The sequence below is a fragment of the Panicum hallii genome, chromosome 5, assembly GCF_002211085.1.
Source record: "Panicum hallii strain FIL2 chromosome 5, PHallii_v3.1, whole genome shotgun sequence".
Lineage (NCBI taxonomy): Eukaryota > Viridiplantae > Streptophyta > Magnoliopsida > Poales > Poaceae > Panicum > Panicum hallii.
This window is the reverse complement of record NC_038046.1, coordinates 607375-631646: the sequence shown is the minus strand read 5'-3', so window position 1 is coordinate 631646 and position 24272 is coordinate 607375. Positions and strand designations below refer to the sequence as shown.

The window sequence follows — 24272 nt, the reverse complement described above, 5'->3', positions numbered from 1 at the left end:
TTACCTGTGGTAATGGTAATGGTAATGGTAATGGTAATGAAGGGTGTTTATTAACTTTTGAGAGCCACTCGTCTCGTCCTGGTGGAAAGAAATTGTCGTCCTGATTAGCAAGAATCTGAAATGAGGGTGAGAGTTACGTCGCACATTTTCTTTTCAGTTTTCACACACAAGATGCACATTTTTTATGTTTAAAGAAACAAATGGGATGCACGTACATTATTCTTTGACAGTGAAAGAAGAAGAAATGGAATTGATGTCGTCATTTCTTGGTAGCAAGCTAGGCTTGTCTGAAAGAAGAATAACTTTACAGAGTGCTGGAAAAATAAATGCTCCCAGTTGTCAAACGATCGCTTGCTCTTTTCAGAAAGAGAGAAAACAACGCGCATTGGAATCTTCATACCTTCACTTATGATCACCTCTATAAAATCTTTCTTACACCACTAGAAAAACACGTGGTTAGTACAGAAATGTAGTTACTAACACCAACTTTTTTTATGTGAATATTCCTTTGAAAAAATTATGTGAACATGGAAATCGGTCACAATTCCATTAGAGTTTAATTAAACTCCACCGAACAGCACCCATGTTTTGTATGACCTGCTGAGTTGTCAGAAATTGCTATCTTCTAATTTCAGGTTTACCTGGTTTTAGAGCTCGCTTCTGTACACAAGGACGAAAATAACTGGAGCGTTGCTGGAAGCATCAGGTTCGGGTGTAGTTGTCACGAATACGCAAACCAAGGCTTTATTTCATCTCAAACGAACAATGCAAGTTCATCATCAAATAATTTCACAAACAGAGGCCATCATGAAAATCGTTCTTGTCCGTCCATCGTCGTGGCATGTCAAGTAGTGTGCCTCATCTATCGCCCTATAAATAGGGACGCTCCGGCCAGGCATTTGCTGCAACAACCAAGCTGAGCATCATCTATCACTCCTGCAACCCCTTAGCTTGTGAGGCAACCCAACAACCAATTAAGGCCGATCGGTCGACATGGCTGAGTACTACGGCGGCAGGACCATGTACTCCAAGACCGACGACTGCTACGACGCCGGCAGGCACGGCAGCCGGAGGGTGTACTCCCACACCGACGATTGCTACGACGACGTGGACCGCAGGAGGCCGGGGGCCTACGCCGACGACTGCTACAACGGCGCCGGCTACGGCGGCGCCAGGCAGGCCGCCGTCTACTCCGACGAGTACTCCCGCGGCGGCTACGGCTACGGCGGCTACGGCGGCGAGCAGGAGCACTTGAAGAGGGAGGAGAGGGAGCACAAGCACAAGGAGCGCATCGGCGAGATAGGCGCCCTCGCCGGCGGCGCCTTCGCACTGGTACGGTAGATAGTATTATATATACAAATAATTTGCGAATCGACAATATATCTATATGCATGGTATGGTTGGTTGCAGTACGAGGGGCACCGTGCGAAGAAGGACCCGGAGCACGCGCAGAGGCACAAGATCGAGGCGGGCGTGGCGACGGCGGCGGCGCTGGGTGCCGGCGGCTACGCGTACCACGAGCACCGCGATCAGAAGGAGGCCCACTACGAGGGCAAGGAGCACAGCAGGGTGCCGCACAGCTACTACTGCAACTAACTGATCAGCGATCGATCGAGATGACGAGCGCGCGTGCAAGTAGTAAATAAGAGCAGATGTTGTGTGTTGCTCACTACATATTGATGATACTGGAGTACTACTGTTACTAGTAGATTGCAATAATGATGTAAATCACTCTGCATGCTTCGGCAGGCAGGTACCATCACTCTTAATGCATTCAAGTTATGTATAGTGCTGTGTGTCATTATGGAAGCCATCTCGATCAGCTCTTGCTCTTTGCTTCGGCAGGCAGCAAGAAAAGGTAAGCGAAACGATCATATATATACTGTATCATCTGCTGATTTGAATTTGCCCTTTGATCATATAAATACTGCGTTTTTTTCTTGATTTTTAATTCAATAAGATCCTAGTTGTCGAGGCTCCAGCACATATGATTTTGAGGGTTCCATCAGCTAGCTGCTGCTTAAAGTGTCAGTGTCTGTGCCTGTATATACTGAGGGACGTGTATTCAACATATATACTGAATTGTTAAAGAGATCCCGAAATAATAAGGACAAAAAAAAAACAGCAACATGAACAAATAAATCAGTTAATGTACTCAATATGAATAGGCAGTACGCATACAGCAGTAGTAGGACGATCTACGTCCCATGCATTTATTGTACTATATACTAGTATATATATGCTATATATATATATATATATATATATATATATATAGGTGCGGTATACTCATACTGTACTCGTTAATGGTGGTGGCCGTGGCGGCGGTGCTTCTTGGCGTCCTTCTTCTCGTGGTGCTCGTGGAAGGCGAAGCCGGCGCTGCCGATGGCGACGGCGGCGGCGACGCCTTCCTTGATCTTGTGTGAGTGCGCGTGGTCGGGGTCCTTCTTGGCCTTGTGCTTCTCGTGCACGGCGTAGGCTCCCGCTGCGACGGCGCCGAGCTGGGCGAGCTGCTCCATGTGCTTGTGGTGCTTCTCCTCCTTGCGCCAGTCGGTGACCTTGGGCGCCTCGCCGGCGGCGGCCGCCTTGCCCAGGAAGTGGTGCGCCATTCTGGTGATCTCGATCGATCTGTGGATGGCTGGCTGGCGAAGAAGCTACCCTACCTGGCTAGCTGCCTAGAACAGAGCTGCTGCTTGCTTACTTGTTGATTCAGTACTAGTGATGATGATCAGAGACGACGACACAGCAGCAATCTAATTAATCAAGCTTGCGTGCGTTCCTGTGCTGCTTTCGTCGAGGTGAATGATGAATGCGAATTGTGATGAGTTGCCGATCCTATATATATATATAGGATGATGGATCTCGATCGAGGTTGACGAACGAAGCAAGGCGCGTAGCTGGATTATCTAAACAACGCGTGAACGTAGACGGATTAACGCGTTATATATGGTTTGTTCGTACACGAGTGATCGATCGAAATTGGTTTAGTTGGTTGCTTCGGAACCAATCCTAGCTAGCTAGCAACTCAGACGGATAGATATAGGAAGGTTAGAGGAAGCTGCTAGCTAGCTACAGACGTACGTACTGTTCATCATGTCCCTGCTGCGCCTTCACATTTCTAGAAGCCTAAGCGCCTGTTTGGATCCACCCCCAAATGGCAAAAGGGCTAATGCTAAAATTTTTGCTCCTATCACATCAGATGTTTGGACGCTAATTAGAAGTATTAAATATAGTTTAATTAAAAAACTAATTACATAGATGAGGACTAAATGACGAGACGAATCTATTAAGCCTAATTAATCCATAATTAGCAAAATTACGGTAGCATTTGACCTTTTGCACTTTGGGGTGTTTGGATCCAAAAGTGCAAAAGAGCAAAAGTTTTGCACTTTCTCTTTCTTTTTCCGTTGATCCAAACAGACCCTAATTCGGCCGTTATGAATGGAACGCCTAAAGCAAAGGCCCATCCATACCTACGGCTACGCCTCCGCCTTCTGGGCGAGATGGGCCCCCATTTGTTTCATGCCTAGGCCTGGCTGCTTCTCAGTCCTCTCCACCTGCTGACTGCTGTGTGGTTAAAGAAAAGGACGCCTAGACTTTTTCCCTAGAAGACGAAATGAAAAGAGGAGAGAGAGAGAAGATGGCACAGAAGTGCGCTTCATAAAACTCAGACACCGAATGAGGCTGGTGCCAATAGGGGGGCGATATCGCCCCCTGCCCCCCCCCCCCCGCCCCGTCGCCCCAGCCCAGGCGAGAGCGAGGCGAGAGGCAGGCGAGAGGGAGAGAGAAGGCGGTAGTACTACCGCCGGGCGAGAGCGGGCGCTATCGCCCCGCTCTCGCCCGCTTTGGCAGGCGGTAGGCGGGCGATAGGTAAGCGGTAGTGAGGCGGTGCGCTGGCGTCGGGCGAGAGTGGTGGGGCAGGTGTGACGTGGCACGTTTCTATTGGTCTATGTGGAGGTTGAATAATTAAATTTGAAAAAGAAAAACTGACGTGGAGGAGAAGAGAGAAGTGAGAACTGGCATTATAGTCTGCGCATTGGAGGGGTGGGGTGAGAGTGGGGGTGAGAGCTGATGTGGCGGGGCGATATCTCCCCCGCCACTGGACTCAGCCTGAGAGGACAAGATATGCTTTGCAGTCGCGGTTCATTACTAAAATTGCACCTTACGACTCGATCAGCAGGAATGGAGGACAGACAGGTGCAGAGGCAGGAGCCACCTCCATTAATCCAAACAAAGATAGAAGAAAAAAAAAATCATGGCGTACGTAACGGTAACAGCACGCCGCTCCCGCTGAACGACAACAGCACGAAAGGGGAGGGTGGCGTTGTAATTAGCATCTCATTGCCCTGCGATTAGCACGTCTTTATAAGCGTAATTTTTTAATGTAAGCACGCTTTGCTTTGCTTTCATCACAAATAAATATACTAGTACAGTAGTACGGGAAGGACATCAGCATGTCGAAGAGGCAGAAGAAAGCAGCAGATTCTTCTTTCAGGAAAGATTAGAAACTGTCTGTATAATATTCACTGCTGCTTCCTTGAAGGTATTTGGTTTTGTTAGATTTTGAATGGAATATCTGTAGCGACAGGCAGACAATTCGGGATGTGACCTGTGGCATCCTCTGCAGTTTTAGCCGGTCATGCAAATAAACATCAAAGAGAATCTTGTCATTTAGAAGTATTAAATAAAGTCTAATTATAAAACTAATTGCAGAACCCCAGTGCTAATTTGCGAGACGAATCTAATGAGGTATATTAGTCCATGATTAGCGGATGATTACTGTAGCATCACTATGACAAATTATGGATTAATTAGGCTCATTCAAATTAATCTCGTGAATTAGTACCCAGCTGTGCAAAAAGTTTTATAAACATATTTTATTTAATACTTCTCCCATGGTACTACGGTACTACCCCCAAAGCAATTGAGCAAAGCATGAAAGCAAGCAGGAGGAGGAAGAGACATGCATGCACAGCGATTCCAACGCCTCGTTGCTGCCGCAGCCTCCACAGAAAACAGTGAGCTTTTGCTTTAGGGCATTGTCCCTGCTCCCTCTGGGTCTGGGCTAGCCACTGTAGAGTCATCATCGCCGCTGGTCCGCTGCTGCCGCCTGCAAGGGAAAGATAGAAACACGCCCTGCCATGCCTGCGCTTTATTAATGTGCAGCACACTCCACAGCTCCTGCTGCCATTGTTGTGCAAAGAGCAGAGCAGAGCAGAGCAGGAGTTAAAAGGAGTTCACGCAGAGCAACAGCTCCACTGTCAGTTTAGCTCCTACATTTGCAGCTCGCGGCTCCAAGAAAAATCGGGTCTCCGTCGGCAGCCAGTTTGAAGATGGAGAAGCGGCGCCGCGGCGGTTTGGGTGCGCTCTGCCTCCTCTGCGCCGGCGTCTTGGCGTGTTTGCAGCCGCAGCCCGCCGGAGCGGCAGATGCCAAGGTAATTAAATTTCTCTTCTTGGCCTGGCCGCTTGATCGATGCTTGAGCTGCATTGCATGCTCCCTGCTCTGCTGAAATCCCTGCATGGCTTGGCGGTGCTCTCAAGCGAGCACATGAACTTCTTGCATTGCACATGGGTTTTCTTGAGCTTCACTTTTTTTATGATTCCAACTCCGCAAAAACTGCGTCGCAGTGGCATGCCAATCCCGGGCGGCACGACGGCACCGGCGCCGTCCCCCCTGCCGCGCACCACACTGGCCTCCCGCCGCTCTCGGCGCCGCCTCCCACCGCGGGGGCCGACCTGCCGCCGTCCCTCCCGCCGACCCAGCCCGCCCCGCACTTCGGCTTCCCGCTGCAGCCCACGCTCGGCTCCGCGCCGCCCCCCAGCGCCGCCGCCAGCGAGGGGTACCCGTTCATCGGCAGCAACCCGACGGTGCCGCTGCCCACCGGAATGACGGACACCGCCACCGTGCTCCCGCTGCCCGACAACGGGGACGCAACCGGCACCAAGGTGGGTCGCGTCGGATTCCCTTTGCTGATTCATCAGGTCGCGTGATCTATCTATCTTTACCGTGCAATGCAATCCCTCGTGCTCATGATTGTATTTACTCTGCTCCGGCGCAGGTGGTGGGGCTGGCAGCGACCGCTCGTGTTCACGTCTCCATGATTGGGCTTGGGGTTATCTTCGCCATCGCCTTCTTGATCACGAGCTGCTAATTGTTCTTAGATCTAGTACCGTCAACTGTTGAAATGACATGAATCAATCTAGAGATTTTTAGCCTCCACCTTCCTGTAAATTTGATCGCATTATGTTTTACTTTGTCGTTGCTAATGGTCACAGTATCCCTTCTGAATTTTTCATTCGAATTGCATCCCTGGTAAGGAAAAAAAAAGGGCAAAAAACACATGGCTCCATCTCTTGCATTCTACATCAATTGGCAATAGCTTACGCCTCTTCACCATGTCACCATGTACTGAATCAGTGGGCTGAACTTAGCACAAATTCATTGTCCACCATGAGGCCCAGAAGAAACCATCAATAGCTCTGAAACAAAAGGCAAACACAGCTAGCTCCCATCACAATAACAACCTGGCCACGTTTATGTTACTTACAAAGAATCACAAATGTGTGCAAACTTGTGGAATAAGTTAGCTTAACTTGTTTTAACAATTGGCAAGAACGAGCATGCTTATGCCAGTGTCAGATACGAAAGCAAATCAAATGGCATAATATCTCGTCTTGGCACCACTAAACACAACACCACTGCCTTCCGATGCACATCTTCCTTACAGGATGGCACAACAAGAGTTGGTTTTCTTGGCCTGCTTGTAGAACATCTGCATACAAGTGAGGCAAATGTCAGCACAACATATCATAAACAAGCCGCTGATTGGTTCGCCAGCATAGACAGCCATAGGCCTAATGGTGCTGGAGACACTAAGGTACCTTGTTCAGATGTTCTCAAAACAAAGCACCGATTGTTACTACAAATGCCCTAGGAAGTATCAATATTGTCATATAAATTTTCAGTCCCTTGATGACACTTAGAATGGCGAAGATTCATACGTAATTCAAGATTATATAAATATGCTGTGATTAAACAAGATACTGCACTTCGAGAGAAATGTCTTGCAAGCAGTATTTAACTCAAATGGGACGTAACTAGATGAAGGGCTCATGTTGGCCAATTGCCCATAGGCAATAACATATGTATTTGGACAGCATAAAGCACTATAAGAACATCTGTACCTGTGAGGCAGCACTTAGATCTGAACTCTTCTCCACTAGGCTATCCAACCTTTCACCTCTGGCAAGCACACTATCAATGGTTTTATGCTGCAATATCAAAATCATGAGCACACATTAAAAGTTTGGAAAAAGCAGCAAATAGCCATGACTAGCCTCAATAGTCATTCATAACATCCTCATCAGTTACATGAATAGCAATGAAATATAACTGAAAAGGAGTCTGACAAGCACCAGGTGCTGAAAAGTCCAGCAAACAAGAAATAATACAGAGATTGCATTATTTAAGTGCCACATGAATTTCTCATACAACTATGGGGCATACCGTTGATGTGGCAAAGTGAATCAACACCTTCTATTAGGTGGTTTCAAACAGCAAGCAGGATCACAGTATAGTAACAAACTCTATAAGACTATGACTCTCCTTTAATACCCATTCCTACATGCAATATGTTTCTTATAGATGATAGTGAATCATAAAGCAAGAGACTAAGAAGATGGGCATAGCATTCAAAACATATTGTAGCGCCAGTTCAACAGTGTTCTCTAACATCCCTGCCCCTTCATTATCTGAACCTTAGCAGTGTAGAACTTTCCCTTGATGTCCTTTTTGCCTAGCCCAACATATATGGACTCATACATGAAAATAATTCCATTGAGGTTTCGACGAGCTTTATATTTATGTTTCTGAGGGTCAGAAAACATACAATTACTTACCAGAATAATCTTTGTTTCATCCAAGTCCCTCTGAATTTTCAACAACTTGTCAGCCTCTGCTGGATCCTGCAAAGAACAGAATTGGAAGACAAAAAATTCATTGACAAAACAAGATTCAGTAGTCAGTGAAACAATGCTGTATTGACAAAAATAGTAAATGCAGAGATGTGTAACTAATAAGTACAGCAACCATTTCATTACATACAAGAATATGATTTTTGGAATAAGCATAGTCCATGCCATGATACAAGTTTAGAAGCACATAAGCATGACTGCATAAGCATGGCAAGTGATATGTATGAGCTGGAAGTAGAGCCTGTGCATATAGCAGCACAATTTGCTGTTGAACAAATCATGAGCGAAACCAGTGTTGTCCTAAACGCTAAACAGTAAACAGATGGTCACCTATAATTTAGCCAATTATTGGGCTAAATTGCCGATTAAACAGGCTAAACAGGCAATTAAACGGAAACTCCCAGCTAGTGTGTAGCGTTAAAATGCTGTTTAAACAGCTAAATGACAGCATAAGTACTTGTTTATTTCTTCCAAATGTTTAGCCACTGTAGATAACTACTTACTCAAGTACTTATGTAAAAACATCATATATGAGTGCAACTGAAGCAAACCTGGTATTTTGTTAGGGCATCATTCAAAAATTGCCAAGGTTGGGTTGCATCCTCTTTGGTTGTCCTCCATGACTCTCCAAAGGTCTTTTGGTACTCTTCAAGCACCTGCAAAAATCAGAACCCACTTGAGACAGACGCACCATCTTAGTTCACATCACAAGGACACGCCTTTTAGAACAAATCAGCCATTGTTCCAAGCATCTAGTCCCAGCAAAATCCACTGATCAGAATGGAACGGTACATCGTATGACCACATACAGCAAAACATGAGAAAAGTAGTGGCAACTTGGCGAGCGAGCATATTTACAGAGGAAAGCAAAATGGTTAATCTAGGATATAAGCGATTAAGGGTGTAAGTCGGTGCAAACATGGCAATTCAGGATAAGTAAATTCAGAGAAATAGTAGGACGGGAGAAGAGTAGATAAGTGGTACCGCACCATGTTGAGGAGGGAGAAGGCGCTTCTGACGGGGTAATGGTCGTCGGTGAAGGCGATGGCGCAGAGGCCATTCTGGTTGTAGCAATGCACCTTGTACTCTGCAGGGTCAGGAATCGAGGCCGGATTAGCGACCGATAGGGTTTGGAGAGGGAAAGGGGCAAAGGAAGAGAGGTCGACGTGCCTTCGTGCTGGACGGACTGGCGGCGGCCGGCGGGGGTGCGGAGGGCGACGGTGCGGGCGACGAAGACGATGAACTCGCGGGCGGCGGGGCGCTGGAAGTAGCCGAAGTGGCTGACGTCGGAGGCGTTGGCCAGCACGACGGCCTGCTGCTCCCCACCTCCGGAGGACGAAGAGGAATCGCCGGGGGATTTGAGCACCAGCAGCGCCGTGATCTTCATGGCGGGATCCTGCCGGGAGGAGGGGACGGGAGGGGAGGCAGGAAGGGATCGGGATGGGGGTGGGGATTGGATGCCGGCGAGGCGACGGGCGGTGGCGTGCGGGGAGTTGAGAATTGGCAACAAGGGGGGACACCAACACGGTGGTGGTGGTGGAGGTGGGACGGGAACACGATGCGTTTTGGCCTTGTGGCAAGCCAACGGAAGGAGAGGAGAGAGGAGGCGGCAGTCGGCGCACGCGGACGCCGCCGAGGTGTACCCGTTTCTAGAGATTCGATTTGACCTTCTTTTTCTTTTTCCTTTTCAATTTCTGTTTAGAGGATTTGTTTTCTAACATTTTCCTTTCCTGTTGATTGTCCGGGGATCGTATAGTTGCTAAGATTAGAAACTTGATAACTGTACTGAAGGAGTGACGACATTTCTCTTTCATTTCGTGATATTTCCCTCCTCTCTTCTCCTAAACGACTCTGCCATGTCAGCAAATTTGCCGATATAATCTAATATCTAATATTTAATACTTATGATACTTCAGTAACACTCTTATTAAGATTAGCCTTACTTAAAAAAATATTAATCACCTTGCGCAATGGGTAATACTCATCAGACCTCTAGATTTACTATTACTAGCCATGCTGCGATGTGTAGCTAGCCGCACTGGTCCTCGAAACAAAGAAGACTGCAGACATGGTCCACGATAGAATCAAGGGAAAAACAAGTATCAATTCTGTCAAATTGATGCCGTCGTTGGCCTAAAAAAGGATCACATTCGCGCTGTGAAAGAGCTTATGACCGAAAACGTTGGCCAACTTAAAATCTGGAGGAATCCAACGACAAGCGTGAACAATGCTGGCAGCTGCACCTGCACATTTGTCTACATAACCAGGCCAACTGGCAACGCAGCAAGCATCACGTATGCAACTGGTGATCATCACCACAGTTTTTCTGGGAGAACAGAGCTACCGTTTTGCCCCCATAGATTTCAACTGAGGGCCTGTTTAGTTCCCAGCGCATAAACGCAAAAAAACCGTAAACGCAAAATTTTCGAAGGAATCTTGCTAATTTAAAGTACTAAATAAAGTCTATTTACAAAACTTTTTGCATGGATGGGCTGTAAATCGCGAGACGAATCTAATAAGCCTACTTAATCCATATTAGCACAGTAACCATCCGCTGATTATTGCTTAATCATGGATTAATTAGTATCATTAGATTCGTCTCGCGATTTACAACCCATCTGTGCAAAAAATTTTGTAAATAAACTTCATTTAGTACTTCAAATTGATAAGATTCTTTTGCAAAAAAAATTTTTGCGTTTACACGCAACGATTTAAACAGGCCCTGATAGACAAAAAAAAAAGACATCACAGGCGCAGGCACACAAAATAACTTTTTTTAAAAAAAAATCCGCATAATTCTCTACCCACAAAACAACTTATAGAACTATCAGCTATAACAGTTACAACCGATCAAGCCAACCACAAGTTCCACAAAGTGACCTCTCAGTCACAGAGCAACGAAATAGTACAGAACAAAGGTAACTGGGGCAACCACAGATACAAGTGGCCAGAATAAGGACCGTCTGCAGAACACAAACATAACCTTGCAATCTCTCTCCCCCCCATGAAAAAACCCACACATAGGAGACTACACGAAAAGGGCAGCAGAACTCAGAAGCACTTCCTGTGGACGATTGCTGGGCCGGATTCGTCGTACTCGTCCTTTGATATCCACATCTGTTTTACCAATTCACAAGTAAGACAATCAGATGACAAGAACTGGCGTAATAACAAGCCATTACACTTGATGCCTGATCAGTATTAAACTAAATTCAACAAATGTGAAACCAACTGCAACAAAGAAAGCGGTACCTGTTGGAAGGTGCTGAGAGAAGCTAGGATAGACCCTCCAATCCAGACACTGTACTTGCGCTCAGGTGGAGCAACCACCTTGATCTTCATGCTGCTCGGAGCAAGGGCGGTGATCTCCTTGCTCATACGGTCAGCAATGCCCGGGAACATTGTTGAGCCTCCACTGAGCACGATGTTGCCGTACAGGTCCTTCCTGATATCCACATCACACTTCATGATGGAGTTGTAGGTAGTCTCGTGGATTCCAGGGGATTCCATGCCAATCATGGATGGCTGGAAGAGGACCTCAGGGCACCTAAACCTCTCCGCGCCGATGGTAATCACCTGGCCATCAGGCAGCTCATAGCTCTTCTCAACCGAGGAGCTGTTCTTGGCAGTCTCCAGCTCCTGCTCGTAATCAAGTGCCACGTATGCAAGCTTCTCCTTGATGTCCCTCACAATTTCCCGCTCAGCAGAGGTGGTGAAAGAGTAACCTCTCTCAGTGAGGATCTTCATGAGAGAATCCGTGAGATCACGGCCAGCAAGATCCAGACGGAGGATAGCGTGAGGAAGCGCATATCCCTCGTAAATGGGCACAGTGTGGCTCACACCATCACCAGAGTCAAGAACGATACCTGGCAGTTATGAACAGTATTAGCCAGATACTAGTAGAATCAGTAGTTGCTTCATTAGATGCGCAATCACATTTTCATCTACTGAATACTACTTGGTACCAAGACATAGAGCAACCCAAATTATACAAATGTAGAAAAATAAATTGGATAAAAGCAAGTACTTCATAATTAATCATACTATTTTAAATGTTCATGCAAGTTTGGTGAGGTGCACAACTGAATTTCTAAGAATGTATTAGTAAGCAAATTCATGATGAACTGGGAAGAAGAATGATAAGCAAAATAGTGTGTTTCATACCTGTTGTACGGCCACTAGCATAGAGTGAAAGCACGGCTTGAATGGCAACATACATGGCAGGTACGTTGAAGGTCTCAAACATAATCTGTGTCATCTTCTCCCTGTTAGCTTTGGGGTTCAAAGGAGCTTCAGTGAGCAACACTGGGTGCTCCTCAGGTGCAACACGGAGCTCATTGTAGAAAGTGTGATGCCAGATCTTCTCCATGTCATCCCAGTTGCTCACAATACCATGCTCGATTGGGTACTTCAACGTGAGAATACCTCTCTTGGACTGTGCCTCATCCCCAACGTATGCATCCTTCTGCCCCATCCCTACCATCACACCAGTGTGGCGAGGACGACCAACAATGCTAGGGAAAACAGCCCTGGGTGCATCATCACCGGCAAACCCAGCCTTCAAAATTAAACACAACTTCAAATTGGTATAGTTGCATTGGGGGATGAAAGATGTAACCCTGGTAAAGGGATGCAGTTCCTGACCTTGACCATTCCAGTTCCATTGTCACAGACAAGAGGCTGGATATCCTCGCCGTCAGCCATTTCCTACAGGTACTCTGCAAAAGGTAGCACAAAAACAGTATCAGTTAACAGCAAGTGTATCCCGCTAGATAGTTACCCAGCTGTGCTGTGGGAATAAGTAGACATTGTAAGCATAGGCTTTGAAGGCATATCAACTGAACATTTGGATTGATGCCATGCATCTAGAATTTTCTGATTAGGAACAAACATGTACAGAGTTTAGTGTCAGGATAAAGGGAGATTCATTTCACCAACTAGGCTAACAGTATAAAGAAAAATAAATATGTTAACATATTTATAGATTTTTTTTGCAACATTCATAAAATATCTAATGTGTCGTAACCGAATGCTGGTATGACCAATGTGATAGGAAAAAACTTGCATTGCTTAGAAAAAGTAGTGTACATGTACTGGTTAGTAACCTATTGTACAAGAAAATGAGTGTACCCAATCTAACATGCTTTTTTTCCCTAAGGTGTCCTACAGAGCAATAAAAAAAAATCACATGCTGAATTTTTCTGCCTAACATTATGTGCCAAATAGCCAATTCTCAAGATGTGACAATGTCATGCCTCAAAATGTTGACCACAGTCAGTAACTAAATTTGGGAGGTATGTACTCCATAGCTATTTATGGCAACGAAACATCTTAACAAGCAGATATGCTCTGCGGACAGCTCTTATAACACTCCCAATGAACCACACACGAAGTTTACACTCTGGTATTTTAATCAGACCAGATTAACTGGCCACTACTTTGATCCAACCATGTTACCGCAGCTACCTGGACTTGCTAGTTTAGAACAGCATGAAGGCGTAACCTCTCCCATTAACACCAATCGTAGCATAGCAGACATTCCTGGCAACTTTGCACCTTAGTGCTGGGAAGTAGTCACACGAACTCAATCATCAGACATCATAGCCACCACCCTAGGTACCTAGCCCCCACGAGCTCCCATGGCGGTCCCGCAAAAACACAACAAATATGCACGCATCAGATGCATCGAGACGCAGAAATACCACAGATCAGGAACGGACAAGCTTGCATTAGCCCGCGACAAGTTCATCAAGCACGGGTAGGCATGAGACGAATATCAACTACAACGAAGCGCGCTAGGCGCGATCCGGTCGCGGATCCCGCGGTATCCGCCCCGGATCTGGCAGAGCAGCGGGAGGAAGCGAGCAGAGCGCATGCAGATCTCGAGCCAGGTCGCTCAGATCTGAGCGCCAGAACGCTCGAATGCTGGAGAAGGAACTAGGCGTGGAGAGATCGCGAGTAGGGTGGCTGGGGAGAGGGGAGGGGGGCGGAGGAGATTACCGGGGACGGAGCCGAATCGAGGAGGAGGAGCGACGGGGCGAGGGGCTTGAAGCTTCGGAGGGGGGGAGGAGTAGTGGTGAAGCTTGGAGGGTGGCTCGCTGAAGCGGAGGGCCTATATTTGTGGCTCCGGTCCGGTGAGTCACAGCGACAGCCAGCCAGGACCAGTTGGCTTCCTGCATTTCTTTTCCACTCAAATTCCCCCCCTTTCCAGCCTTCTCGAGGCTTCCAAATTATTGAGCACTTTGTGTTTTTTCCTCCAACTGCTCTCTGAGAAAATAAACCTTTTTCAGAAAGGGAAATATAGTTAGAATTGAGATTTATTTTTCCCTGGTGATCGATAAGAGAACAAACATTTAAAAAAATTATTGTTAGCATTACGTTTTATAAACACAATCACGCACGATCGTTTCGCTAAATGCGTCCATTGTTCCTATTTTATGGATTGATATAGGTCGGCCGTTCTAATTTTATTTTATTTTTATTTATTTGTCGATAACACTAATGGCTATATAACATGTATCATTATTGCTTACAAGTTTTTAGGAATGGACAATGAAGCGTAACTATATATATCCCAACTAATAAAAAGCCGCGTGGTATGATCACTCAGCCATCCATCTGCTAAATGCACGGAACAGCAACGCTCTCGTCTTGTTAGCAAGGTCCTCGACAAAGCTGGTGATCTTCTCAGCAGTGACATTAGGCATCACCGCGACATGAGCAATATTTCCCTCGCACGAACGAACGCCTCATCTCTTGGCCTCTCGAACACTACCAACGGGTTGAGATGGTGTACCCTTCTTGTTTAGGGCGTACCACAAGAAGATTGGAGGAGCGTGTCCGTTGCGGCTCCCCATGATGGTCGCATGCTCTCGCCTGGTGATCACAACGCCGCATGGTGCAGGGCATCGGGTTTCACTTACTCATCCTCGCTGAACGGTGGACCTCCGATGAGTGTGGCCCCACAGGCAGGGACAACGACCATGTATAACTAAGAAAAAAAGGATGGGAGAGGATGGTCGATAGGCTCGCGGAGCTCTCCGGCCGTAGGCAATCGATCCATCCGACCAGGGCGCACGGCGCGTGGCGCCGCTCCACTGCAGTCTGCAGGAGGGGCGTGCGCTCCCTCCTCTCTCTTCTGTGCGGCGACGCACTGCTCCCATACACGCGTGCGCCCCCTCCCTCTCCGTGCTGATGCCGAGGCTGTCTCATCGGAGCGGTTGGCGGAGGTCGTGCCATCCCGTCGGCGCCTACCGGCCCTCGCCCCTGTCTTGCGACGGTCGCCGAGATATAAGTACCTCCCCTCCCTCCGGTGCCTCGTCCATCTCGCCTCAACCCCAAATCCTAGCAACAGCTTTGATTTGCTCTCTTCTTCCCTCTGGTTCCTCCGCCTTCCCAGACCTCCTTATCTTTTTTGTGCTTTCATCCCTCTCTCCTACCATGTGGTGTTTTTGTTTCCAATTTTATCTTGGTCTAAACCGCAACTTTCGGTTTTTGCTTTGGCCTAATCTGCAACTTTTTGATGTGCCTGAGCTACCCAGGCAATGGCGTCAGGTGACCTAAGAGAGTGAGGGTTAAATTGCAGCAGCAGGATTTAAGCCTTTTAAGGTGGGTTCATCTCATCTTTCTTGATCCTGTTTTTTTTTTCACGACCAAATGCTGCAGTCCTTTACTGAGCGTGGTTATGATTTATTTCCCTTTGTTTGCAGGTTCAGCTGAGCAGCGTAGAAAAAGATGATCCCTTACTGAATCAGGTTCTTTTTTTTTCCTTCAACGAGTTTGCAATTTCTGCCTTCATCTTTCTTTTTTGTTACCCTTGCAGATGCTCTATTATCTTTATAGGCTTGCTCATACTGCTGCTATGATAGTTTTTTGAGATTGTTTTTACTGAATTATAGCTTACCATGAAAATTTCTTTATTGAGATTTGTAAAGTGACGATTTAAGTTTAGAGCTTAGCACGTGGTTTCAGTTTAGCTTCACACATATATTATTATGAAGTGACAGTAGCCTTAGCTTCACACATCTGTCAAAAATTTTCCTTCATTTTGTAAATAGAGAATCAACACTTGTCTAACTACTTATCAGCACCTGTCTAACTACTATCTACAATTGCAGATCACTCCAACCAAGGAAACATAGATTGCTTTAGTACCAATAGTGCAAAGTACAAGGTCCGTCAATGCTCCAGATATCCTTACTCAAACTGCAGTTGCAACGCCAACAGGTACACCGCATAAGAATGATGATACCATTTTTGGCTAAGGTAAACTATAATCACTTAATCCCCTTCCTTTTATCCACTTATCACACTCCAAAGAGTATTGACCTGATGAAATAACAGTACTTACCTTTTTCAACTAAGGAATTTAACAGTATCCAACTATAATCCATCTATGTGATATTTTGTTTCGTCTTCCCGCTCTATCCTGCAGTCTACTGCTAATCCTAAAGAATCTAAGGATGGAGCTGCTGATTCTGCAACTAAGATAGGAAAGACTATCACTAGGAAAAGATCTGTATTGCCAACACAGATTTATTTTTTCATAACATGTCAAATAATAATCTCCTATCTAACATGTAAAATTTTTAGGTCCCGCCCCTCACCTAACAAGAAAACCGTCAGAAAACTGCTGCTTGATCAGGACACTGAAAATAAAGATGATGGCTGTGTCTGTGTACATGACACTCCCAAGCCTAGGTATACCCTTGATGCAAACTTCAGATGAAACAAGCCTTGCAAAAAATATTTTTAGTTTAGGTACTCCTACCATGATGTTTAGATGCCCTCCTGCTTATACAATAGATATCATCCTAGATATTTTCTTCATATATGCTCTTTGGATATCATCGTAGCTATTTTTTTCACATATGATCTTTGCTATTTTCTATGTGCCTTATACAAATTGTCATTAAATCTATTTGAGGTAGCCACTGGTCACATACACATGCTTCTGATCACTAGATTTTTTTTGTCGACATCAGATTCTCATCCAAACATGCCTACCTCATGAAAAATACTATCTTCACTGTAAAAACACCTTGATTGTTGCCTCATGGTATCTTCAGATATTTTGTAACTAACATCTGTTCTCGATAACTACATTTACAGTTCCAGTACCGATGCTTAGAAGGAAGAAGCGGATCAGCTCATTTTGTGTTTACACAATTGCAGCCATGCATAGACCTATATGTGATGACTTGCTACTCCATGCAATATATTCAACTGTTTTATTATCAATTAACTATCTTTTGGATACTCTTATGGCTGCAAACTGTGTTACTTCCAACTTAATATATTACTACTCCCTTTTATTTGGATCAGTATTCCGAGCTACCTGCTAAAATGTTCGGTAGCTACTAATGCTGATCCTCGAATGTAATATATGGTTTGACAGAACCTATGGGCTGCAGATGCCATTCAATCAGCGGTACTGCTACCGCTGCTGTTAAGATATTTGCATGAGACAATTGCCATGAGTTTGCCTATTGTTCAAAGCATTGTTGTACTGGTTCCTAATTTCTGCATAGCTAGGTTTTATTGTCTACTTAAAACATATATGCAATTTCTGTTGCTGCTATGTTCGGTTCCCATATTTCTATGTTTCTATTTGCTATCTTATGCTATATTTACTCATATATGTATATAGATATATTTTGTTTTGAATCAAGAAAGTGATGATAGGGCGCGCAACGCGCGCATTACGTTCTAGTCCTATGAATTTGTGGCCGGAAACACTGACGCTCCCGATAGGTTTTTGGAATGTCACTTTCGGTGCCTAGTATATATATCGAAGCAAAGTAAAGAGTGAACTTCGGTTAGTTCATCTGTCCACATTCGCAGTTTTTTTTTGGTCAAAACTTGGGTAGAGAATGAGAAATGTAGCAGTTAAACTAGGAAAAGCTCGCATACAATACAAGATGAAAAGCAGAACAAGAATATGAGCACCGACTTGTTTGATGAACGGCATCATGAGGCCAGCCGGTGCACCATCGCAGTAGATGTAAAATCGACCAGCAAATCCACATTATATTTCTGGAGTGTTGTTATGATCCCGTCAAGATCATCGATTGCTCCCTTCACGGTTGTTCCTGCGAGGCAATGCAAAGCACCGACAGGCTATTATATTATAGAGAATATTTATTCTACACGCACTTGTAACTATTTCCATATATATATATATATATATATATATATATATATATCATAACGTAAAACGTATCTGATCTAACGAAGAGCATGCACATGAAGTATGATGTGATCATACTAGAACATCTATGGTGGTATGTACATTAGATATGTGACCATATATACATATACTAATTTTTATATACTAGTACTAAGGTATAACTATAACATATTTAAAAAATAGGGTGCTTTTGAAATTTTTTATATGGTATTTTTTTAAGTATCTTAGAATTAGTATATGAACATACTCAAAACAATAAATAAATATGTGATCATACGCATAATAGTATATTAAAGGTGAAAATAGATATACGTGAGTTTAGATAAAACTCGTCCAATGTCCAGTGCTTAGATTGACGGTGGCAGGGCTCCCAGGCCGTGCAGGTTGCCTTCCGTCCCGCAGCTGGTGCCGCAGCCCCAGTACTGGTCCTTGCTGCGGTCCCAGAGGCGAGCGACTCTCGATGAAGGGAACTGCTCCTGCAGCGCGCTCAAGTCCAGATTAAGATTATTATTCAGTTAGCTGCACGTCTCGTCAGCTGCATGCGGCTCGATCGCCGTGGTTGGCAGTCCTGTCGTGGAGGTGTTGCCTGAAGCCGGCAAGGAGGCGGGCCACGTCGGCCTGCCGCTCCGCCGCAGCAATGGCGTCTTTCTTCTCTCCTCCCGCCGCCATCGCTCCACCTGCGATCGCAGCAGCGTTGCTCCCAACCATCGACGGATCGATCGGTGGTCGAGCCGATGGGCCGGGAGAGCGAGGAGATACCAGAGTATGTATGTATAGGCGGTAGCAGGTTAGCAAGGATCGGAGGATGAATTATTGATCGAAGAAACAAGCTAAGGGAATTCAAAAATACTCGTGAGGATGGAGAGAGACGTGAAGGCAGCTGATAGCTCGCCTTGGCTATTTATTATGTAAAGTGGATTAATTAACCTAGTTGTACTTAAGCTTAAGCTAGGAACGAACTACATCCATCTCACGACCATATCTACCTATATAATATACACGCACGCACGCACACCAGGTTCGTGCCCGTTGCTACGGGCAAAACAAATAATATATTTCATCATATCATGTCAAAGGATCTAAGTCAAACAATGTTTAAAGAAAAAATATATTACAAAAAATGTGTTTTGTACTTGTTTTAGATCATTTAAAATGCAATAGTTAATGGTCCGTGCGTTGCAATGGGCAAAAAAAATTGCACGAGATATTAGTTCATCCAAACAAATGGCATGCAAGATCAACACTTGTACAAGATTTTGGTAGAGATGTCTACGAGCCAAAATAAGATTTTTGAGCACCTTTTGGAGCAAACAATGATTGTCAGCATGCCTTGAATTGATTGGGCAGTAACTTGTTCAAGAGCTATGGTATGCTTTTCTTTGGATGTTCAAGTAAAATATAAGTTGAGGCTCAAACCATTTGCCACTGAATTCAGACACGAGCTAGCAGTACAGCACTCTGTATGTAAAATCTGTAATCAATACAAGCAAGCTCATGGACATAGAGCCTATTCAGAAATGATTGCTCCATTACGTCCAATTCGTTCACACCAAAGCAGCAGATGCTTTGAGAAAGTTCAGTAACAGCTGCAGTTAAGTTCAGTTCCTTGTCAGAAATTAAGCCAGTAACCTGAAACTGAACTGTATATATAATCAAAGGTTAGAGTTATATATGAATATGGTTATATTTAAAACTATCCGCACAAACGCACGATCAGTTTGGTAGATAGTACAAAAATTAACTGAACTTTACATGTAGAGAAAAATCATAGTCAGCCCCCAAAATTTACAAAATGTATAGCAGACCCTCTTACTTTTCATTCCTCACTATGCCAACTCTTGTTATTTTCTGCACATAGGCAAACCAACTTGTTTCAGTTCTGGCACATACTGTTATCCGACAGAACATGTACCAGCTAAAACTTCTTGTGCGATGATGAAGTATCTTAGACTGCAACAACTTGGTCCAGTGTTAGATGACAACAAATCAGTCAGCTACTCTCCACATTGAACAATTTTAGCCACATAACTTATAGCAACAACTTTGGTCCAGTGTTTATTGTTATATAGTTCATATTCGGTCCTTGTATGGTTAATAAACCTAAAGGTTTCAGTAACCAAAGGTGAAGAACAAAACAGCGGTTTATGAGATTAATCTGGATGCTTGTCTGATTGCTGATTTGATGCAATAGGATGCTTTGGCAAAGCTACAAGTTCGAGCCAAAGATCCTGAGCTTGAAGTTGCCATTATGTAAAAGTAAAGTAAAAACCAAGCAAAACAAAAATTTTGGATGTGATTTGTAAAATTCGCACCAACATGATAGAACAATCTGCCATTTTCTGCAAAAGTTGAAGTCATAGGAGAGCAAAAAATAATAATCAACCTGCACATGGCATGGATATAATCTAGCCTCTAATATAGGAAATCTTGCGATAGTATCATTGGGGGCGCAAAAGCCTACAAATGCCATAATCGGTATCTGCTACAGACGGCGCATCCCTTCATGCTTTGTTCCATTGTCTTTCCAATAATCACCAAGGACTTTTTCCCTCCTAACACCAATGAACAAATACACACTTGAAAAATCTGAAATCACATTATTTATCCATGTGCATATCACTCCTCAACATGTTGCCTCTTTCTAACAGTAGAAATAGAGAAGCGAGGAATCAGGAAACCATTTTGGTGATAAATAATCATTTATCAGTCTGCAGTCGGGTCCTAACGTCCATAGGCAACCTCAATGATGATTACAAAATCATTTCCTATCCATAATTTCTAGGAAGCCTTTAATGGAACCACAGGGACTTTAACCAAAACCTTACTTATTTGAATGGTCGCTAAGAGTCGTTCCATTGTTAAACTATGAGCATTAGTTCAGGGTATTTACACTTGATTGTTCATATATAACAGAGCAAATAAAGGATACAAATACAACCACAACCAGGAATTGGCCCAAAATATAATTGAGGAAGTTCGTATGCGCACAAAGAGCTAAAATTAGATTCCAACAGAAATAAAAAAAAATCAACCTATGTAAACTGAGTTGACATATAACTTCAGTAACTGAGCTGTGATGCCCTTTCCCCATCCTAGCATTCCTATAGTTTTGGGTGCAGCCGTTTTTTTCAGAGCAATTGTACATTAAAATATTTTTTCAGAAAAAATAGAGTGTTCTTTCTTAAGCAAATGGATTATAATAGAGTAGATGCAGAGCTCGATGATGCACTGGGCGAACCGTGACAAGAGGGAATATTCTAATTGAGTACTGAATTATTTAAGTCCTTCAGGTCCAGTCTATGCATCACCTCTGAAGATGAAGCTGAGACTGCGCGAGGGTGTTGAACGTGTATATATATATGTACTGATGCATGTGGTCTGTAACGTTCTCCTCTTTGTTTGCTATAGATCCTAGAATGTAGCTAAGACCGAGTCTAGTCATTTGGGCTTCTCAGCACTGTATGCATGTGTATATAACACTAACAGATCATCAATACAAACCGTTCTACACATATTTTATCTTGTGTTCAAACTACATAAAAGTAAGACAACGAGACAAGCTCTAGAATCTCCATATCGAATTATCAATAATCGTGATTCGACAGCAAAGCAAATTGCACAGTAATTGATGAAAGGGGTATCTAAATGAACGGATCGTTACCATGGGAAACATAGTATCAAGATGCAAATTAAAACAACATTTCACATTATAGGATTTTGTACTTACGTTGAGTAGGATAAGCAGACCAAGATGCAAAATGAATATAGTGCTTCAGGTTATAGTTTTTTTTCCTCTCTCTGAAGGAACCATTTATGGGATAATGGCCTGCCCTTTCCAGCTATCCAAGGATGGGATTGAGATGCAATTCACAATAAATCACATCATTGAGCAGGATGCCGCTTATTCACCCGAATAGACGTTTCATATTTCACCTTCTCTGTTCCATATAGTTTCAGGGATTTGCTACGCTAAAATGGACCTAAAATGCTGCAATTATTCAGAAACAATTCTACTTAATATTTATATGGGGCCTCGATGGGAGTCATCTAATGTGACTGAGAAAATTCCCTCTACAAAATCAAGGACAGTTCCTTCTATGGTTCTATTTGTTTTTGCTACATAAAGGTAGCTATGTGAGATCAGGATGAAAGGAAGAACAACATCGGAAGGCATATTCAAGTTGCCCAAATAACTGACCCCGGAGGTCAAAGAGGAATACTAAGAACCATCCATGATTGGATAGAAAACTTTACCTTATTGTCTAATTGTAAATTGTAACGGCACATCTGAAAAGTAGTATTGGCCTCCATATAGATTGATAACATACATAGATTCCTATGGTTCACCACATTGCATGACGCCAATGGCCCTATCCACATAGATTTCTGAAAAATATGTTACTGAACCTCGTAGCATTATCACCATGCTCATGTCGCCAATGGCCCTATCCAGCGTGACCTCTTGGATTGATGAGCGGTTCCAGTTTCACTTGTCAAATTGAAGATCCACACATAAGATTGGAGAAATAACTAAGAGGACACACTAGCATATTATACAGGAAATTGATAAGATCAATGGAGAAAAGAATGCATTCTACCTGGAGTTTCTTGGCATTGACGAGCTGCTCCCTCTGCACAGCGAAGACCTTAGTAGAGCAGATGCTAATTTTGAAGAGTGTGGGCGTGAGATGGCCACTATCTGCTATGACAAACCTGATGCCGCAAAATAAAGAGGTAAACATTTCTGAGTTAGTATGATATACATCAAGCATGGTATGAAACCATGACTAAATCAGCTAGGAAATGGTAACAGATATACCAAAAAGGTATATACCTGCAGTGCTTCTTTAAATTTGTGATTAATCTAATCCCTTCGAGCTCAACTGAATAGTTCGTAGCACTAAGGGATCAGGGAAAAATTAAGCAGGAGCTAGTAGGATGTAAGTTGGAACTACACGCTGGTTTAGCAAAAATAAATATAGTTATAAGTTGCAGTAAACAATCTAGCAGTATAGAGGTTCACCTAGGAAGTACAGGTACCAATCTAGCAATATAATTATCGTATCCATGTTCCCAATAGATGAACTTTTGACATTGCAATTTGATTAATATCTCTCATTTGCAACATTTGGCATGGATCAGATGTAAAAGAAAGAAAAGGTAATTGGTAGGTCGAGATTTCACTAAATTCAGTGTTATATCTAAAGACTAATCTTCATATCTGATCCAGAAAAGCACATAGCAATCAATTGGATCAGCAATGGAGCAATGTCAGAATAGCCATAGCAAGGCGTATAATTCATACTAACAGTAATCTTGTCTTCTCCAAACAAATTACACCAAATTTTTAGTTAACAGAAACAAGTGACAAGAAGCATTCACGAATTGGGTTGTCAAAAAACAAACTCTGACTCCAAAGCAAACTACATATACTAAACTTTCAGTTAACACAAATGTCTGACAAGAAGCAATTATAAACTGGCTTGAACAACCATGTGTACCATTAACTATTGGAGAGTAAAATATGCATGTAGGATGGCAAGACACTCGTAGAGCATGCAAATAAGAAATAATCTAGCACCTGACGAGGCTGCACCAGTAGAGAATCTGCCCTGAGCCGGCAAGCTCTAAAACCATGTTGTGATCCGTTTTTCTCGCAGGGATGTGGGAGGGCGACGGCTTGCAGAGGGGTGCATCCTTTGGCTGGTTGAGAGCGACGTGCAGAGTGACGGTAGGGTAGAACTGCCAGGGTGATTCAAAGGGTTTGTATGCGTCGAACGGTGAGCGGTAAATCTGACGGCAATACGCCCGCGGTAGGACGAGGCATGAGCTCGGAGGGCGACGCACCACGGAAAAAATCGTTCCACTTACGGGCTTTTTTATAGTAGAGATAGAGATTAAGAAAATCGTCGGCCGTACCCCTTCGCTCGCACGCAGGTGCCCCGGCGGCTGTGCCCTCTTCATCCCTACGCTACTAGGAGGAACGGCTGCCGGTGGTGGATTCCAGCGCCGCTCGACGCCCATGGCGGAGCTCGCGTGGGGAAACCGCGCTCCTCGTCCCGTCCGGTTATGACGCTCCCCCCCCCTCCCCCCTGACTCCGTCCGCCTC

At 44.3% G+C, this 24272-nt stretch overlaps 5 protein-coding genes and 1 long non-coding RNA gene across 9 annotated transcripts; 3 read left to right on the top strand and 3 right to left on the bottom strand.

Annotated features, from left to right (window-relative positions):
* Positions 1 to 899: 899 nt before the first annotated feature.
* Positions 900 to 1774, top strand: LOC112893125 (abscisic stress-ripening protein 5-like). Its single transcript, XM_025960295.1, has 2 exons — positions 900 to 1332; positions 1411 to 1774. Exons 1-2 carry the CDS (start codon positions 994 to 996, stop codon positions 1594 to 1596), a joined length of 525 nt encoding a protein of 174 aa, XP_025816080.1. The 5' UTR covers positions 900 to 993; the 3' UTR covers positions 1597 to 1774.
* A 356-nt stretch (positions 1775 to 2130) lies between these two features.
* On the bottom strand, positions 2131 to 2817 carry LOC112893127 (abscisic stress-ripening protein 1-like). Its single transcript, XM_025960297.1, has one exon. It carries the CDS (start codon positions 2607 to 2609, stop codon positions 2304 to 2306), a length of 306 nt encoding a protein of 101 aa, XP_025816082.1. The 5' UTR covers positions 2610 to 2817; the 3' UTR covers positions 2131 to 2303.
* Positions 2818 to 5422: 2605 nt separating this feature from the next.
* Positions 5423 to 6336, top strand: LOC112893126 (ribonucleoprotein RB97D-like). Its single transcript, XM_025960296.1, has 2 exons — positions 5423 to 5946; positions 6060 to 6336. The coding sequence occupies exons 1-2, from the start codon at positions 5569 to 5571 to the stop codon at positions 6150 to 6152; spliced, it is 471 nt and encodes a 156-aa protein (XP_025816081.1). The 5' UTR covers positions 5423 to 5568; the 3' UTR covers positions 6153 to 6336.
* A 152-nt stretch (positions 6337 to 6488) lies between these two features.
* On the bottom strand, positions 6489 to 9583 carry LOC112893124 (VAMP-like protein YKT61). The gene is made up of 6 exons (XM_025960294.1): positions 9145 to 9583; positions 8964 to 9061; positions 8526 to 8630; positions 7900 to 7965; positions 7186 to 7272; positions 6489 to 6773 (listed from the first exon to the last, which is right to left on the bottom strand). The coding sequence occupies exons 1-6, from the start codon at positions 9359 to 9361 to the stop codon at positions 6723 to 6725; spliced, it is 624 nt and encodes a 207-aa protein (XP_025816079.1). The 5' UTR covers positions 9362 to 9583; the 3' UTR covers positions 6489 to 6722.
* A 1147-nt stretch (positions 9584 to 10730) lies between these two features.
* Positions 10731 to 14118, bottom strand: LOC112892252 (actin-7-like). The gene is made up of 5 exons (XM_025959392.1): positions 13975 to 14118; positions 12619 to 12692; positions 12139 to 12532; positions 11227 to 11840; positions 10731 to 11091 (listed from the first exon to the last, which is right to left on the bottom strand). The coding sequence occupies exons 2-5, from the start codon at positions 12676 to 12678 to the stop codon at positions 11026 to 11028; spliced, it is 1134 nt and encodes a 377-aa protein (XP_025815177.1). The 5' UTR covers positions 12679 to 12692; positions 13975 to 14118; the 3' UTR covers positions 10731 to 11025.
* Positions 14119 to 15014: 896 nt separating this feature from the next.
* Positions 15015 to 17471, top strand: LOC112891347. Of its 4 annotated transcripts, XR_003228532.1 has the most exons (6): positions 15015 to 15582; positions 15684 to 15728; positions 16092 to 16239; positions 16409 to 16492; positions 16567 to 16674; positions 17086 to 17471. It is a non-coding gene; the product is annotated as an uncharacterized LOC112891347 (long non-coding RNA). The 4 variants fall into 4 exon arrangements; XR_003228530.1 differs by having other exon boundaries at positions 16409 to 16674; XR_003228531.1 differs by lacking the exon at positions 16409 to 16492 and having other exon boundaries at positions 15016 to 15582.
* Positions 17472 to 24272: the final 6801 nt, after the last annotated feature.

What these genes read in the sequence shown, in the direction of transcription:
- LOC112892252 (XM_025959392.1), bottom strand. Translation starts at nt 12,678, where the DNA reads ATGGCTGACGGCGAGGATATCCAGCCTCTTGTCTGTGACAATGGAACT. An exon ending in ATGGAACTGGAATGGTCAAG is followed by an intron (nt 12,533 to 12,618) that starts GTCAGGAACTGC and finishes TTAATTTTGAAG; the next exon opens with GCTGGGTTTGCCGGTGATGA. An exon ending in CTCTCAGCACCTTCCAACAG is followed by an intron (nt 11,092 to 11,226) that starts GTACCGCTTTCT and finishes TTGGTAAAACAG; the next exon opens with ATGTGGATATCAAAGGACGA.
- LOC112893124 (XM_025960294.1), bottom strand. Translation starts at nt 9,361, where the DNA reads ATGAAGATCACGGCGCTGCTGGTGCTCAAATCCCCCGGCGATTCCTCT. An exon ending in CCAGTCCGTCCAGCACGAAG is followed by an intron (nt 9,062 to 9,144) that starts GCACGTCGACCT and finishes CTGACCCTGCAG; the next exon opens with AGTACAAGGTGCATTGCTAC. An exon ending in ATGCCCTAACAAAATACCAG is followed by an intron (nt 7,966 to 8,525) that starts GTTTGCTTCAGT and finishes TGTTCTTTGCAG; the next exon opens with GATCCAGCAGAGGCTGACAA.
- LOC112893126 (XM_025960296.1), top strand. Translation starts at nt 5,569, where the DNA reads ATGGGTTTTCTTGAGCTTCACTTTTTTTATGATTCCAACTCCGCAAAA. An exon ending in GGGACGCAACCGGCACCAAG is followed by an intron (nt 5,947 to 6,059) that starts GTGGGTCGCGTC and finishes GCTCCGGCGCAG; the next exon opens with GTGGTGGGGCTGGCAGCGAC.
- LOC112893125 (XM_025960295.1), top strand. Translation starts at nt 994, where the DNA reads ATGGCTGAGTACTACGGCGGCAGGACCATGTACTCCAAGACCGACGAC. An exon ending in CCGGCGGCGCCTTCGCACTG is followed by an intron (nt 1,333 to 1,410) that starts GTACGGTAGATA and finishes GGTTGGTTGCAG; the next exon opens with TACGAGGGGCACCGTGCGAA.
- LOC112893127 (XM_025960297.1), bottom strand. Translation starts at nt 2,609, where the DNA reads ATGGCGCACCACTTCCTGGGCAAGGCGGCCGCCGCCGGCGAGGCGCCC.